Source organism: Emys orbicularis, chromosome 14, assembly GCF_028017835.1.
Source record: "Emys orbicularis isolate rEmyOrb1 chromosome 14, rEmyOrb1.hap1, whole genome shotgun sequence".
In the NCBI taxonomy this organism is placed as follows: Eukaryota; Metazoa; Chordata; order Testudines; family Emydidae; genus Emys; species Emys orbicularis.
The window spans coordinates 26149601-26165818 of record NC_088696.1 but is presented as its reverse complement, the minus strand read 5'-3'; the positions used below and the strand labels follow the sequence as shown (position 1 = coordinate 26165818).

General features: G+C 45.9%; 1 protein-coding gene across 2 annotated transcripts in view; it reads right to left on the bottom strand.

Annotated features, from left to right (window-relative positions):
- LONP2 (lon peptidase 2, peroxisomal) overlaps positions 1–16218 on the bottom strand; it is an 83039-nt gene that overhangs the window by 46121 nt on the left and 20700 nt on the right. For both annotated transcript variants that reach the window (XM_065416470.1, XM_065416471.1), the window contains 2 exons: positions 10846–11104; positions 1302–1443 (listed from right to left, as the gene is read on the bottom strand). In XM_065416470.1, the coding sequence (XP_065272542.1) occupies positions 1302–1443; positions 10846–11104 (401 nt within the window). The remainder of the gene's footprint in view (positions 1–1301; positions 1444–10845; positions 11105–16218) is intronic.

Here is a 16218-nt window from a genome sequence, read left to right as displayed (position 1 = left end):
AATTGTATGCAGGGCTGGGGCAGGGGGTTGGGATGCGGGAGGGAGTGCAGGGTGTGGGAGGGAGTGCGGTGTGCAGGAAGGGGCTCAGGGCAGGGGGTTGGGGCAGAAGAGGGGTGCGGGGTGTATGAGGGGGCTCAGGGCAGGGGGTTGGGGTGCAGGAAGGGTGCGGGGTGCAGCAGGGGGCTCAGGGCAGAGGGTTGGGGTGCAGGAGGGGTGCGGGGTATACAAGGGGGCTCAGGGCAGGGAGTTGGGGTGCGAGATGCAGGCAGGGGGCTTACGGCAGGAAATTGGGGGGCAGGGTGCAGGAGGGCTTCGGGCTCCGGGGTGGCAGCAGCGCACACCGGGGCCAGGGCAGGCTCCCTGCTTGCCTGCCCTGTCCCCAGTCCCGCGCCGCTCCAGGAAGTGCTGCGGCCCCTGGGGGGCGGAGGGGGCGGCAGAGGGCTCTGTGTATGCTGCCCTTGCTGTGCCTCCAGGTACCTCCCCCGAAGCTCCCATTGGCCGTGGTTCCCTGTTCCCGGCCAATGGGAGCTGCAGGGGGCGGTGTCTGGAGGCAAGAGAAACGCACAGAGCCCTCTAATTTTTGTCTCTAATCAGATGTTCACTACAAAAATGCTGATTTAAAATGTAACAACAATGATAGTGTAAATACTTATGTGATCCTCCCTGTACTAAGTCATGTACTTCATTGTAGTATTAGCTTGTACCAGTGAAAGCTTAAAAATAAAATAAAAAAGACTAAATCCCAGGGAAAACCTTAAAAAAAAAAAGTCCAGCTATACCTAGATTTAACTACCAACACATATGCTGGTTAGCCCGCAGGTCTTCTTCACATCTGGTAATAATGTTATATCAATAAAAAAAGCTATGTGGTTAAAGATTTTAATAGTGTAATAGTATTCTTAACAGAATCTATTTTGGTACAATTAAAATGTCTGACTTTTTATTAAAGTTTAAAACACTACGTTGAGCATGTGTAAAAAGGCCATTGTGAAGTCAGCAAGAGGACTAAAAGTTTAAACAAAGATCACTGTCCTTGTAAGTATTTTAGAAGATGTGCAGCCAGTAGAGTTTGCACTATGTATGAGAAACTGCAAGATCCAACTATGATCAAGTTCACTGACTAGCAGTACACAAAACCATCACCTCAGCCTGTCTTTCACTCAGTACAAGTCCCACTATGCCCTCACAAAACTAACACTTTCTTCCTGAGAATGATATTCAAAATTCTGCTAGCCTGAAATGAATTAATTTTTGGAATGTACAGTATGTGACAGGGAGAATAAGATGATTCCATATCTTACCTCAAGCAAAGCAGCTGCAGGATCTCCCTGCAGGCTCTTCCCCAGTTTGTCAACCTCATCTAACAGAAACACTGGATTGTTAACCCCAACAGTCTTCAAGCCATTGATTATTCGACCAGGCATACTGCCAACATAGGTGCGCCTGTGTGAAACACGCAGAAAAAAGTCAGAATCAGAAGACATCAGGCATGAAAACAACAAACCTAAAACCCAAAGGAACAAATCTGGAAACAAGCAGCCTTACCGTAATACTTGTGTAAAAACAGTCTTTCTTCCTCTGTAATCAGTGGACAAGCATCTCATGTTTCCATTGTTGAATATACAACTTAATTAATGTAACTGATTAAAGGATGATATTCTAATCCCAATTCCTTACTGAAATATTTGTTCCAGGCAGAGTAATGCATGTCTAAAATTCACATAGTGCATGATTACTAGAAGTGGTTGAATACAAGGTTTGGGTTTTTTTTAACCCTTTGGCCAACTAGAAACAGATTTTTGAACTCTGCATCATTTTTATACTTTTAACAGCAGTGATACTGGTATCCTAACTGTGACATGCAGTATTAATAAATTAGGGCATAATTCCACAAATGCCAGATTCCATGAAGCCTATGGTAGGTAGCCATGTGTCCTAACTGGAACCCATAAATAGAGAGATTTTTAATTGAATAACTTTTTTAAAAACCTTAGTTTATTTTGTCATATTTGAACAAAACAGAAAAATTAATTTAGCAAAGCATGCATGGACTGAAAAAGTAACTATCCAAATTTATTTAGGAAATTTGTTTGTTTTATAGTGTGTGGGGGAGAACTATATATATTTTACACATAAGCACATATCATTTCCTAAGTTTATCACAGTCTTTCTGCTTGTGCCATAACCAAACAAAACACTGATGGCTCAGAAGAAACTGATACATGATGTGCTATACTGCAGGAGCTATCTCATGACCCTCACAAAGCAGATATACAGAACAGGCCTAAATGCTCTGCCATATAATCTGTATTAAACTAGTCAGAATAAACAGGAAGCGCTTTGGAAAGATGAATCCTAAAAACCATGGGAAGGGTTTTAAAACTACTAAAGGTGACTGTAAATCATTGAACTCCACAGTAAATATCACCACACCCTGTAATGATATGGTTTTATATTAAATTTGTCTGTTGAAGGAGAGGGCATGATTCTATAATTAAGTGACAGTTACATTTAACTTTATGAAGTTATAACAAATTTGCTGTTATTCTCGAGGGCTCAACAACTACTGAATACATCCAGCCTCCTTAACCTTAGGAAAAATAGCAAACTAGGTAAACTGAGACAAACCTAACTATCAAGAGCCGTGGTGAGAAAAGGTGAAGGCAGAAGCATCTGTAAAACAACTTATGGCAAGTCCAGCAATATCAGGATCTTGCAAGGTGCAGTTTCAGTAGCTGTCTTGATAACCTAACATCTTTCCGAGGAGGAATCAGAAAAAAACAGAAAAAAAAAATTCTTATGGATAAAGAAACAAACCTATAATGGGAACATTTTTAAGTTGTAGCCCTTCAAAAAGTTGCATCAGTGTGTAGAAATAAATAAAACTACCAGAGGTAGAGATTGGGAGTTGCTTTGGTTCCTACTAAAATGGGGTACTCATGATACAAGAAGGGTGAAATGGGCAATGTAGGCCTCATGAGATTTTCAAGGTTCAAATGTAGAAGCAGCTTTGTTGGGCACAGGTCTCGATTCAGCAAAGCATTTAAACATATGCTTAAATCCCATGGAATTGGAGCTTAATCGCTAAAGGGTTGGACAAGAGCATGGGTAAGTAGGAAGAAATTACAGTTCCAAACAGTATCATAACTTTTTCACAGCTATCACCCTTCCTTTCCCTCACTTCTCTCCCTTATCCCTTGTAACTGTAACAATTTTTAAATATGGCAAATCGAGTTAATTTAATTCAACACAGCTGTTTAATCAGTGGATTAAATTCTAACTTAAAATGTGCATGCATTTATTTACATAATTTGATATGCTAACATGAAAGACAGCTTAAATTTACAGCCTGAATTTAACGGGTACATGGATATCAATTTTCCCTTTACATCTGTAACAGCTTTCCTTGGAGAAAATTAGACTGTCTATAACCCTGTGCTACAAAGTGCCATTGCTATAGGTGGGCACTACCCAATTTTATTATTGCATTAATCTGACAGACTGAAGACCCACAATAGTGACAAGTAATGCTAGTTTTGCAAGAGGTTAATAAATACCATACAAAGGCAGATCTGTATGAGGGCATTAGAGAGACTAAATACAATGTGACAGGTGGAATAACAGCTTAATAATATAACCATGTGTCTGAATATCTTTTACTGAAATTCCTGATCATTTAAGAATCTAAATTGTTTCCAAGTTTCAATATTCAAAAATTAGTGACTGGTACAATTAATTATTAACAACAAAACCTTGAATATTTAAGATGTTTTGAACTACTTATGTCTGCCACATAAGTATAATTTCCTTTGCTGTGCAAAAGCATAACCGAAGCTTCATTAAGATTCCTTTTTGTGGTGCTGTTTTTCCCCCATCAGTAACAAAGCAGTCCATCCAAATTAAAATTTAAGAAAAGCAGCAGCTTTATAAACGTTGTCCAAACGCTAGAGGTTGATACAGAAAATAGAAAAAAATATGGCAGTCTTCAAAAGAACAAAAACAGGGCCCAAGTGTCATCACCACAAGCCTAGAAAGTCGGCTGACAGCAGCTTCTTCTAAAGACCTCTACTGTAGAAAAACGTATGCTCCCGCATATGGGTCTTGTTAGGTTAGGCTAACACACTTTAACACGGACTTTCAACTTGGTTTAGGTCCTGTCCACACTAGTATCAGAATTTCACTAGCAATAAACTTATTTAAACACAGCAATTGCTAGAGGGATTTTAACAGATTCCCTCATCAATGCACATAGAAATTACGCTAGTTGAACTATAATATATGGTACTAAACTTTAAAAAAAAATGGATAATTTTTTTTTTAAAATGTTTCTACTATATCTTCAGTTCTCTTTTTAATATGGAAGATTGCATCAGATATAAACAACAAACTTTTACATATGGAGTAGATGTGTGGTAAAAGTTAAGGACAGATGGAGGATGTCTGATAAAGCAGTTCTGTTTTTGTACTAAAATGTTGACTTCATTTTGAGAATGCAGAACAGTAGCGGCTACTCATAGCCTAATGAAAAAAAGGATTCACATGAACTCCAGCTGCAAGCATGTGATCAGTCTTTAAACTGTAAAAGCTGGGTGTTTCCAGATTACCGTATTTGTACATCACATGGAACTGCACTCCCATCGAAACACCACCCCATGACACAATGCTTTTCCTGTTGAATAGATCATTCAGTATACACCTTCCTCCCACCTAGAAGATCAGTGGCAAAATATATTGATTGCTATTTTTGGTAGCCCTTGCTTGCAAACAAAACACAAGAAAAAGATGTTAAATCAAATCTATTTACAAGCTTTTATTCACTAGGAGTAGGAGAGGTAACAAGCACTAACCGTACCCCTACATATTGCTCCAATGTTAATGGAAAGTCCTTTTTAATGGTGTAGAAAGGAGCCATTAGATGGCATCAAGGCCTGATTCATAACAAATGACTCACAGACATACTCTCAGAGAACCTTGTGTCTTTTTGCACCGGCATTATCCCATGTACTTTATATTTCAAAGAAAAGCAGTCTCCCTCTCTCCTACCACCCCTTCGTTTCTTTTCTCCCCTCTTTTTACCTCCACATTTCTGTCTGATAGTATTCATTACATAAATCTGTAATGATTTTTTTATGATAATTAAAGCATCTTTGAGACAGTTTGCAAGAAAAAGTTATATGGTACCATTTTATTTTGTGTCTCCCCAATTCTTTAATTGGATCCTAATGGACTCAGCCATTTCCTGGTGCACAGCCCACTGAAGGCACCACACAGGTGCAGGGGTTCACTTGTAAAGCTTCTATTGTGGAACCAGGGCTTACTTACATAAAGGACTTTGTAGAAACAATCTGTGCATGCAGAAAAACTTAAATTTTTAATAGATGCAAACCCTACACTGAAACACAAAACAGCTATTAAAACTCAATAAAAGCCAGGAAAATTCAAAGGCAAAATTACAAACATTTCAGTCTTAATTTATCCTGTTGTGTACAAGCATTCCCGCACATCCTGAGCCTAACATTACACACACAATCCTGCAAGAGTAGTTAGAAGAGTTAAGAAGGGAGGGATAAATCTGGCTACTGACTAAGTGAGTGCAACTTAAACTCAATGTAATTGGCACAGAAGGATATATTTGGTCCTTAAGTTCTGTATTTCCTTGTTCACTGAAGAATTATCTGAATCTCTTGCTAATACCTCAAAGATAACTTGTTCTTTCCTGATGCAATACACTGGTAGCCAAAGAGTTTTCAATCAATTTATTAAAAAAAATATTTATAGTTAGGCATTTATATCTGCACAGAAAGCTTTATTTCAAAACAAGCATTTCTAAGGATAGTATTTTAATGAAGCCCTTATAAAAATATTGATGATCTGAACATTTTAGCTTAAAATTGTGTTACATGCCATTATTATACAACACCAGTACTTATGTTTTAAAATGGATGAGATGGGAAGTCTAAAATAAAACTGGTAAAACTATGAAGAACTATTGGTAACTAAAGAAAGTTACTAATGTCTTCACTTTAGATAATTATGTAAGCAGAGCACTCATCTTGAAACCTAGCAGGCAGGCAGAAGTCCTACCACCTATTCTCTGTTGAAAAGCATGTTCATTAGCATAGATGCATGCTTCTTTAAGAAATGTTTGACACCCTCTAGTGGTTCCAGTTTGAATAGCAACACATGACAATTTAAATTGTGTATGTAATGTGCAAAGTTTTAACGTTCACATCACTAGAAACACTTGAATATTGCAGAGCTTTGTATTGATAAGGAGAAAAGTTTTCTCCGTCTTCCATCAATGCCTGAGAGATTTTGCAATATGGACAGATGCTAAAAGGTCAGATTTTATCAAACTGTCACAGAAAACACACTCGTCTGTTGCAACCTAAAAACCTGCATCTCTGTGTATAAATCATCCACGGCTCCCTCTTTTCACTGACTGCTGGATCCACATGTGGCTCCTTCTCCAAGAGAAGGTTTAAAAGAGCCCCTTTAAAGTCAGAAATTCAAATACAATCAAATATGCATTCTTGAAAGCATATCCATAATAGTTACTTGCCAATTAACTCCCGTGGAGACTTGTATATTTTCTATTTAATGTGCTGCTCCAATGATGTATATAATGAACAAAGTAGTTGTGTTCATCTTTAAAGGTCATGCAAATGAAGTCGGCAAACAGCATAAGTGTCAGTCAGACCATTTTACTGACATGCTTTCTAAAAAGAAATAGAACTCAGTTTGCTTCACAGCAATTACTGCACAAACAGTAGGGAAAACAGCCTTGGGGAAAGGAGGTGCAGTTATTAGTCATCTCCAACAAAAAGTTGTCCACAGATTAAAACACACACAACAGTGCCTTTTAAATATATTCTCTTGTGAATTTCCAGAAGCTGTGTACATTTTCACCAGGAAATACCATTCCAGTATGTTTTTTCACATTTCATTGGAAACAAGTGAAAGGACTAAAATAATGAAAACAGGCAATGCTTCTAAACCAAAGAAAAAAATGTAATATTGTCAAAAGTTGTTAAGAAGATAGAAAAGATTCTAGCTCCTCCCAAAAAAGTGTGAAAAATAAGTTCTTTTGGATACGTCAAGCTCAAATGCATCACTGAATAAAGTTTTGTCTTTTGAAAAGGAAGAGTAGAACACTGATGAGTATGAAGATACTACCAACAAGATATTTTCAATGCCCTCAACATCACTGCAACATAGCTGCGGTAACCCAATTCCAGTCCTTCCATCAGGTCTTCAGCATCAACTTCATTGGACAATGTGTGTGCCTTTTTATGTTTGTGTAAGAAATGGTTACTTACTGTAACTGCTGTTCTTCAAGATGTGATTCAGACATAAAATCCAGTTAGATGTGTGCGCACCCAACGCACCAAAGCTGAAGACTTTTGCCTAGCAATATGGGTGGTGTTCGCACTTCATGGCTGTGGCCCCTCCCCTGACTACAAGAGGCAACGCCTTTAATCCAAAAGCCCATGAGAGGAGACTCCGATGCAGAGGGGATGGAGGGTGGGTTGTGGAATACACGTCTGGATTACATCTCAAAGAACGACAGTTACAATAAGTAACCGTTTCTTCTTCTTCTTCGAGTAGATTCAGACGTATATTCCACGTACATGACTCACGAGCAGTACCCCAATCCAGAGGCGGGGCTCACAGTCTACTGAAATAAGGATCGCAGGACCTTCTTCCGGGGCCTGTGTCCGCTCTGGAAGATGTGGTAATAGCATAGTGGTCCGTAAATGTATGTACGAACGACTACGTGACTGTCCTGCAAACAGAAGTATGGAAATTTCACTGATGATCAATCACTATTGATGTTGCTTGTGCTCTCATGGAGTGAGCCCGTACCCACTGAGGAAGCATAGCCAAAACTATCTCATTATTAATCTAGAGACAGACTGCTTGCCCCTTCATGGGGTCCACATACGACATGAACAGGCAAGGCAAAGCGCAAAACTGTTTAGTCCTGTCCAGATAAAAGGTTAGACATCACTTGCCATCCAGACTATGAAGGTGCTGTACTTCCAGAGAGGAGTATGGCTTAGAGAAAAAACACAGGTAAATATATCACCTGATTCAGATGAAACTAAGAGAACACCTTAGATAAAACCTTTGTGTGTGGTCACAGCATTACCTTGTCCTTGGAAAACTGAATGTAAGGCAGCTCAGCCATTAGGACCTGCAACTCTCACTCTTCTTCCGAAGTGATGGCTATCAGGAACGCGATTTTCTGAGACAGAAGGGGCAGTGGACAGGATACAAGGGGCTCGACTGGAGGGCCCATCAGAGCTGCCAAAACCATGTTTAGGTTCCACACGGGAACTGGTTCACAGACCAGAGGATATAAGTAGAAGAGCCCCTTCAGAAATCTCATCACCATGGTACTGGAAAAAAAATGACTTCTCTTGAATCAGGAGGTGCAATGCGGATATTGCTGCCAAATGCACTCTCAGAGAACTGAGCGCAAGGCCCGACTTCTGAAGATGTAACAGGTACTCCAAGATGTCCTGGATGGAAGCCTCTGTTGATTGGCCTGTTGGCCAAGGAACACACAGAGAATCTCTTCCATTTCACTAAGTAGGCCATCCTAGTGAAGGACTTCCTACTATTGAGAAGGACTTATAGGACGGCCTCTGAGCAGTGCTCTCTCTCTTCATGTAGCCATGCAGCAGCCGTGCTGTGAAGTGCAGGGAGCTGACTGCAGGATGGAGGGCGCAGCTGTGGTCCTGTGTGAGCAGGTCAGGATGGAGAGGAAGCGGTATGGGAAGCTGAGCCGACAGAGCAAGGAAGTCCGAGAACCAGCACTGTTTCGGCCACACTGGAGCAATGAGGATGATCTTGGCCCAATCCGCCTTGAGGATAACCTGCAGAATGATCGGAATGGGGGGGGAAGTGTACAGAAACTCCAGCTGACATCTGCAATGGAAAGCATCGGAGAGGGAGCCGGGACCGAGGGTCCCCCCCAGTAGCACAATAGGCGACACTTTCTGCCTATTGTGGGGCTATGGTGGGGAGAGAGAATTCCCCCAGCTCTCTCTCCCTGCAGCAGCACCTTGGCTGGGGGGGAGAGGTGCCTCTCCCCCGCCTGCAGCAGGGCTGGGGGTGGGGCTGCGGCAGAGGCGCCTCTACCTCCAGCCAGTCCAGGCTGGGCTGGGGCTGAGAGAGGGGTGCCTCTTCCCCAGCCGCAGCAGGTCTGGCCCGGGGCTGGAGCCGAGGGAGGGGCACCTCTCACCCAGCTGTGGCAGATCTGGGTCTGGGCTGGGTTGGGGCCATGGGCGAGACGTCTCTCCCCAGCCGCAGCAGGTCTGGGCCGGGGCTGGGGCCGAGGGAGGGCGCCTCTCACCTGGCTGCAGCAGGTCCAGGGGAGAGGCATCTCTCCCCACCGCAGGCCTGAGCGCCTGCGTGGCGCTTACTAGGCTGCCGCACGGCTGCGCAGCTTAGAGGGAACTTAAGCTCCCCATTGCAAAGACGACCCCGAGAACATTCTCCTTCACTGCTCCTGAGTCTGCTGCTTAAACGATTTACAAATTGAACAGCGCTCTGTACGGTGGGCTTTGCCAAGACAAAGCAAGCATGTGTGAGGGGGTCACTGTTGGGGATCACCCCTCCACATGAAGGACAGTGTTTAAACCCTGATGAGGGCATCACCGGGGCACATTAAGTATCAACTAACACTATTCTAACTATTCTATTCTACATGCATCCAACGAAGTGGGCATTCACCCACGAAAGCTTATGCTCCAATACATCTGTTAGTCTTAAAGGTGCCACAGGACTCTCTGTTGCTTATTCTAACTACTAACACTAACCACATACAATAAAGTAGGCTAAGACAAAATGCGAGGTGATGAGACTACAACCACACAGCTCCAACTCCAGCCCAACTGAGTGGGGGTTGGACAGCACCGCTTCATATAGCCGGGGGAGGGGACACAGCCACGAGTGCCACCCCTCCACAAGTACTTCTAGGCAAAAATCTCTGCCATGCTGGGCACGCACACCCCTAAGTGGAGTACACATCTCCATCTACTCCAAAAATAAAAATGTTTATGAAGTAAATCACCTGGGGTTCATTTGTCATTTTGTTTAATAAAATCTTTGTGGTCTTTTTAGTAGGGCAAATCAGAGCCACCCTGTAAGAATTGTTATGCCTGTGTAGGAGTTTGTTTACTGCAATTCAGTTCCAGCATGCACAGAGATGGGAGATGAGAGAGGGCTGAACTTAACAATGAAACAGTATTATGTCTCCCTCCCCCTTTTCCTTTTTAATTCCCTCTTATAATAATGCCGGATGACCGCCCCCACAAACTACCACCCGTATGAAAAAGTATTCTGGTATAGCAGGAATAGGACAGATTAAGGAATAACCTTTGTTGAAAATTTGATCTGCTGGTAATTTTGTATTTTCACTCCTTAGGAATGCTCCAAAGCCACTACACCCTTGATATAATTATATCAGAACTGTCTTTTTTTCATATTGTTTTTGACATATGTTGATCCCAGACAATCACTAACTCCTGAACTCTATCCACTATTCTTAAATTTTGAAAGAGTTCCAGATCTACCCATGATGTTACATACTATATGAGCCCTACTAACAAAGAAAAACAGGAGCAGGGATAGATGACAAGCCCAGTCAGCCTTAACACTGAATGTCCTCAATTATTGTTTAATTTCTATCCTGTTGAGTGGGTGCCACACCCATGTTAAACCCTCTCTTAATAAAAAGAACATCAGTGAGAAAATGACAGGAAACCACCACTAGCAGCTAACAGTGCGCGCGGGGGGGGAGATGGAATTACCAGTATGAAACAAAGATAAAATTACCTGTGACCTCGCATGTCAGACTGATCACATACTCCTCCCAAGGCAATCCTATGGAACTCTCGGCCCAGGGTTTTCGCAACAGATCTTCCCACGCTAGTTTTACCAACTCCAGGGGGACCCACAAAACAAAGGATGGGTCCCTTTAGGTTGTTTTTAAGTTGTCTGACAGCTAAATACTCCAAAACTCTCTTCTTCAACTTCTCCATGGCATAATGGTCATTGTCCAGAAGAATTCTAGCTGCACGAATATCCAAACGATCTGTCAAGCACCAAAATAAGGAGATCAGCATAATTTCCCTTTAAAGATTAAAGCATTGTTTCTGAAATGCAATTGATAAAATTTGCTTACTATTGTAAATGGCCACATTTCAGACTCTTTTTCTAAGAAAAAACAGTTACTCACCTTTTCTGTAACTTGTTCTTCGAGATGTGTTGCTCATATCTATTCCAGTTAGCTGTGCACGTGCGCCACGTGCACGGACATCGGAAACTTTTTCCCTAGCAGCTACCCGTCGGGCTGGCTGTGGAGCCACCTGGAGTGGCGCCGATATGGTGCTCTATATATGACCCTGCCGGCCCGACCCCCATTCAGTTCCTTCTTGCCGGCTACTCCGACAGAGGGGAAGGTCGGGGGGGAATGGAATAGATATGAGCAACACATGGCTTGGGACTGTGAGCACCATGTCCAGGTTGTCACGGCCCGGGCGATACACGGACGCCAACCACGTCCGTAGGGGCCTGAGTCTCAGTTTGGCGTGCTACACCACGTAGGTGCAGGATGCCATATGACCTAGCAACTCGAGACACTGCCTCGTTGTGGTAGTGGGGAACCTGCAAAGGTCGGTGATTATGTTCGCAAGGGCCGGACGTCGGGCCTCTGGGAGAAACGCTCTCGCTTGGTTTGCATCCAGGACTGCCCCGATAAACTCTATTGTTCGGGTTGGGGTGAGAACAGACTTGCTGACATTCAACATGATGCCCAAGTGGTCGAACGTATCTGTGACCATCTGCACCTGAGACTGAACTTGCTGGCGAGATCAGCCCCGTATGAGCCAGTCTAGGTACGGGTAGACGTGTATGTGATGTCGGCAAAGAAAAGCTGCCACGACCGCCATACATTTGGTGAAGACACGAGGGGCTGTGCACAGGCCGAATGGGAGGGCTGTGAACTGATAGTGCATCTTGTTCACCACGAAACCGAGAAAACGTCTGTGGGACGGGGTGATTGAAATGTGAAAGTAAGCGTCTTTCATATCGAGGGCGGCGTATCAGTCTCCCGGATCCAATGAGGGAATGATCGTGGCCAAGGAGACCACGTGGAACTTCAAGTTGACAATACGTTTGTTGGGCTCCCTGAGGTCCAGAATGGGCCTTAGGCCTCCTTTCGCCTTGGGGACGAGGAAGTAATGTGAGTAGAAACCCTTACCCCTGAGCTCCCGAGGCACCTCCTCCACCGCTCCTAGTGCGAGAAGTGCCTACATCTCTTGAATAAGAAGTTGCTCGTGAGAGGGGTCCCTGAAGAGGGATGGGCAAGGAGGGTGGGAGGGTGGGATGGAACAGAAGTGAATAGAATATCCCGCCTCTACCGTGTGGCGGACCCATCAGTCCGATATAATAAGGGACCAGGCACGGTAGAAACGGGACAGACGGTTCAGAAAGGGAGGACAGCTGACCAGGTTGTGGACTGGTAATCCGTCCTCGTGCGCATCTTCAAAATGGGCGCTTAGGGTCCGGGCCGGGGGCTTGGACTGCCCCTGGCCCTGCCCAGGAGGAAGATGTGATGGCCTACGCCGAGAGTATCTGTTCCTCCTGTGGGAGAAGTCCTGTCTGGGTCTGGCAGGGAAGGAGCGCTGTTGGGTGGGCTGAGGCTTGAACGGCTTTCTTTGAGTTGCCAGGGTATGCATGACTAAAGATTTAGTGGTGTTTTGCGAATCTTTCAGGGTATGCAGTCTCGAATCAGTTTGCTCGGCGAATAAGCCTTGACCGTCGAATGGAAGATCCTGGATCATCTGTTGTACTTCAGGTGGAAGACCTGATGACTGGAGCCAGGCGTTTTGTCGCATGGTGATGCCAGATGCCAGAGTACGTGCTGCCGCATCCATGGCATCGAGGGAGCCTTGGAGAGAAGTGCGAGCCACTAGTCTGCCCTCCTCAGCAATGGCCCCCAGCTCCGTGCGTGACTTGAATGGAAGGAGCTCCTGGAACTTTAGGATCACAGACCACGAGTTGTAGTTGTATCTGCTGAGGATCACGAGTTGATTAGCGATCCAAAGGGAAATAAACCCTCCTCCCAAAGATATCCAGTCATTTAGCATCCTTTGATTTAGGGGCGGGCCCCTGTTGACCCTGCATTTTTCATTTACCGCATCCACCACGAGGAAACATGGGGCTGGATGGGTAAAGATGTATTCATACCCCTTGGTGGGGACATAGTACTTCCTTTCAACTCCCTTGGCCGTGGGGGGAATGGAGGCCGAAGTTTGCCAAACTGTTTTGGCATTGGATTGAATCGTTTTGTTCATCAGCAAAGCCACCCTGGACCTAAGATGTCCACCATAGGATCCTCATCTTCCACAACCTCCTCCACTTGGAGGTTCATGTTCAGGGCCACTCGCTGGAGAAGCTCCTGTAGGGCTCTGAAGTTCATAGGAGGTGGGCCGGATGTGGACGTGCCTGCCACAGCCTCATCAGGGGAAGACGAGGAAGATGCTACCGGGAGAGCCGGGTCCGAAATAGCCCCCTGGTCTGTTGGGTCCGGGTCTTCCTGAGCACCGGGGGTAGCCTCCACAACAGGTGGGGCTGGTTCCAGAGTTTGTGCTGGGTCTGAAGGGGGGTGGCTGAGGGTTGCCTCAGGGGGCCGGGTACCTGAGCATGACGGCGGAGGGACACCCGGGGATTGGGGGGGGGGCACCCTGGGCCTGATGGCATGCCCAGGGGGTCCAGAATTGCCACTGGGGTTGCCGGGCCCAATTGGTGTATGTCTGAAGCCCCTGATGCTCTACCCGACCTAATGGAGGGAGACTGGGAGCGCGATGGCCAAGGGGAAGCGGTGCACGAGTGCACCAAGGAAGGCACCGCGTCCCCTGACGAGCGGGATGGGTGTCGCGGGGAGTAGCGAGGTTCATGTGGTGATCAGTGTCGATATGGGGAGCGCTGCCATGAAGACGATAGGCGCCGAGAAGATGGGCCCCGCCTTGAAGGAGAGCGACAATTAAGGGGTGACCACGACTGGTACCATGCCGGGGAGCGGTGCCGCGATGGAGACCGGTGCCATACAGGGGAGCGGTGCCGCGACGGAGACAGGTGCCGCAATGGAGATCATCGTCATGTAGGGGACCAGTGCCGTGGTGGGGACCGGTCCCGGGATGGAGACCGGTGCCAAGCCGGGGATCTGCACTGTGCCGGAGAGCGGTGCCATGGTCAGCAACTTGACGAGTCTCGGTGCCACGATGGGGAGCGGTGCGCAGAGTGATGTCGGTCCAAGTGGTGCTGCGAGGTCTCAGAGCGCGATCTGGACCTCGAGTAGGACCACGACCTGTCAGCCGACGACCACCTTGAGCGGGAACGGCACCAAGGGTCGGGGCTGCGAGACCAGTGCTGCGAGTCAGACCGGCACGTAGGGTACGTGCGGTGCCTGGACTCGGAACGGCTCCGGGACTCAGAGCGGCACGATGATGCTGGTCTGGGGGCGGACAGTCCAAACATTGCCGGTTTGCCCCTCGATGGTACAGGAGCTCGGGCTAGGGGAGGCCCCGAGATCGGAGACACAGGCGCAGTCATTTCAATGAGCCCTCTAGCGGCCTCGAAGGTATCCGGAGTGGAGGGCAGCGTGACCTCCTCCGCTTGCAGGGGGCCCAGTGGAGTGGGACTGCTCCGTGTAGACTGAGGCCTAGTGGAGGATTTGCCAATCTTAGGGGCCTGGTCCGCGCTCTGCTCAGTCGGGGCCACAGTGCCCGCTTCAGGCCTCTGAGGAGGTCTTCCCATGGCCTGCTTTTTACGGGTGGCCGGGGAGTGGGAGCAGTGCCGGGGGGAGCGCTTCTGGGCTCCGGGAGATCATCGGCGCCTAGGAGGGCGTGCCGAGTCCTTTTACGGTGCTGTAGACGGTACCGCTGGGGGGGCGCTCCGCACCGAGGCGCTCGGGCCCGTATCTTGAGAGGGACGGAGGGCAGACACCATGAAGAGTTGCTTGAGGCGGATATCCCTCTCCTTTCTTGTGCGAGGTTTAAACGCCTTGCAAATTTTACACTTGTCAGCCTGGTGGGCCTCTCCCAGACACCTAAGACAGGAGTCATGGGGATCGCCCGCGGGCACAGGCTTGCCGCAGGAGCTGCAGGGTTTGAAGCCCTGGGACGGCATGCACCAGAGCCCCATGGGGCACTCGTTGAAGGGGAAGCCCCCCTCTCCCCCCAACTGCTATACTACACTTAACACTAGAGATAACTACTAACAATTAACTAACAAAGGTAACTATATACAGAGATAAGAGATAGCTAGGGAGTACTGCATAACAAGAGACCACTGTTCCAACAACCGTGACAGGAAGAAAGAAGGAACTGAAGGGGGGTCGGGCCGGCAGTGTCATATATAGAGCACCATATCGGCGCCACTCCAGGGGGCTCCACAGCCAGCCCGATGGGTAGCTGCTAGGAAAAAAGTTTCCGACATCCGTGTACGCGGCGCGCGCACACACCTAACTGGAATTGATACGAGCAAGCACTCGAAGAAGAACTCAAGTGACTGTGACTCTAAACTATGCACATATACACCATCTGTTATATCCCTGGGAATGCACACAGGCAATTGCAGATGCAAATGCTGGTTTATATACTCACTCAATTCCAGCAACATTTGAAAATGTAGTGAAACTCTAAAATGAACAAAGGCACATCCTGATCTTGCTCTAAGTGGAGTCAATGACAGAATCCCTCAATCTAAAAGCAATCAAAACAGATAGCCAGGGCAATGACTGATCTTTAAATTAAGCATTATATACATAATCTTGCATCTACACCCAAGTTGTACTCAGTCACCTGAGATTCAGGCAGTTTTACCTCCAGAATAATTTTCAATAAAGGAATAAATCACATGAATCTAAGGGCAGGACTGTGCTTTTACTTATGCCAACATAAACCAAGAGTAATTTCAATTAAGTCAATGGAATAACAGCAGTGTAAACCAAAGAGGAAAGATTCAGGCCCGCAAAAAAATCTGTGTTTGCAATTGCTCAGTGTGACAAATACTGCATGCAGCTGCAATATCTTTGAGGGAGCACATTGTATTAAGTGTATGTATCACTGTGGACCAGAGACTGTATGTATGGTTGTGTTCTACTCCAAGGTGAAGGGTTACCACAGCTATTTCATGAACTAAAAC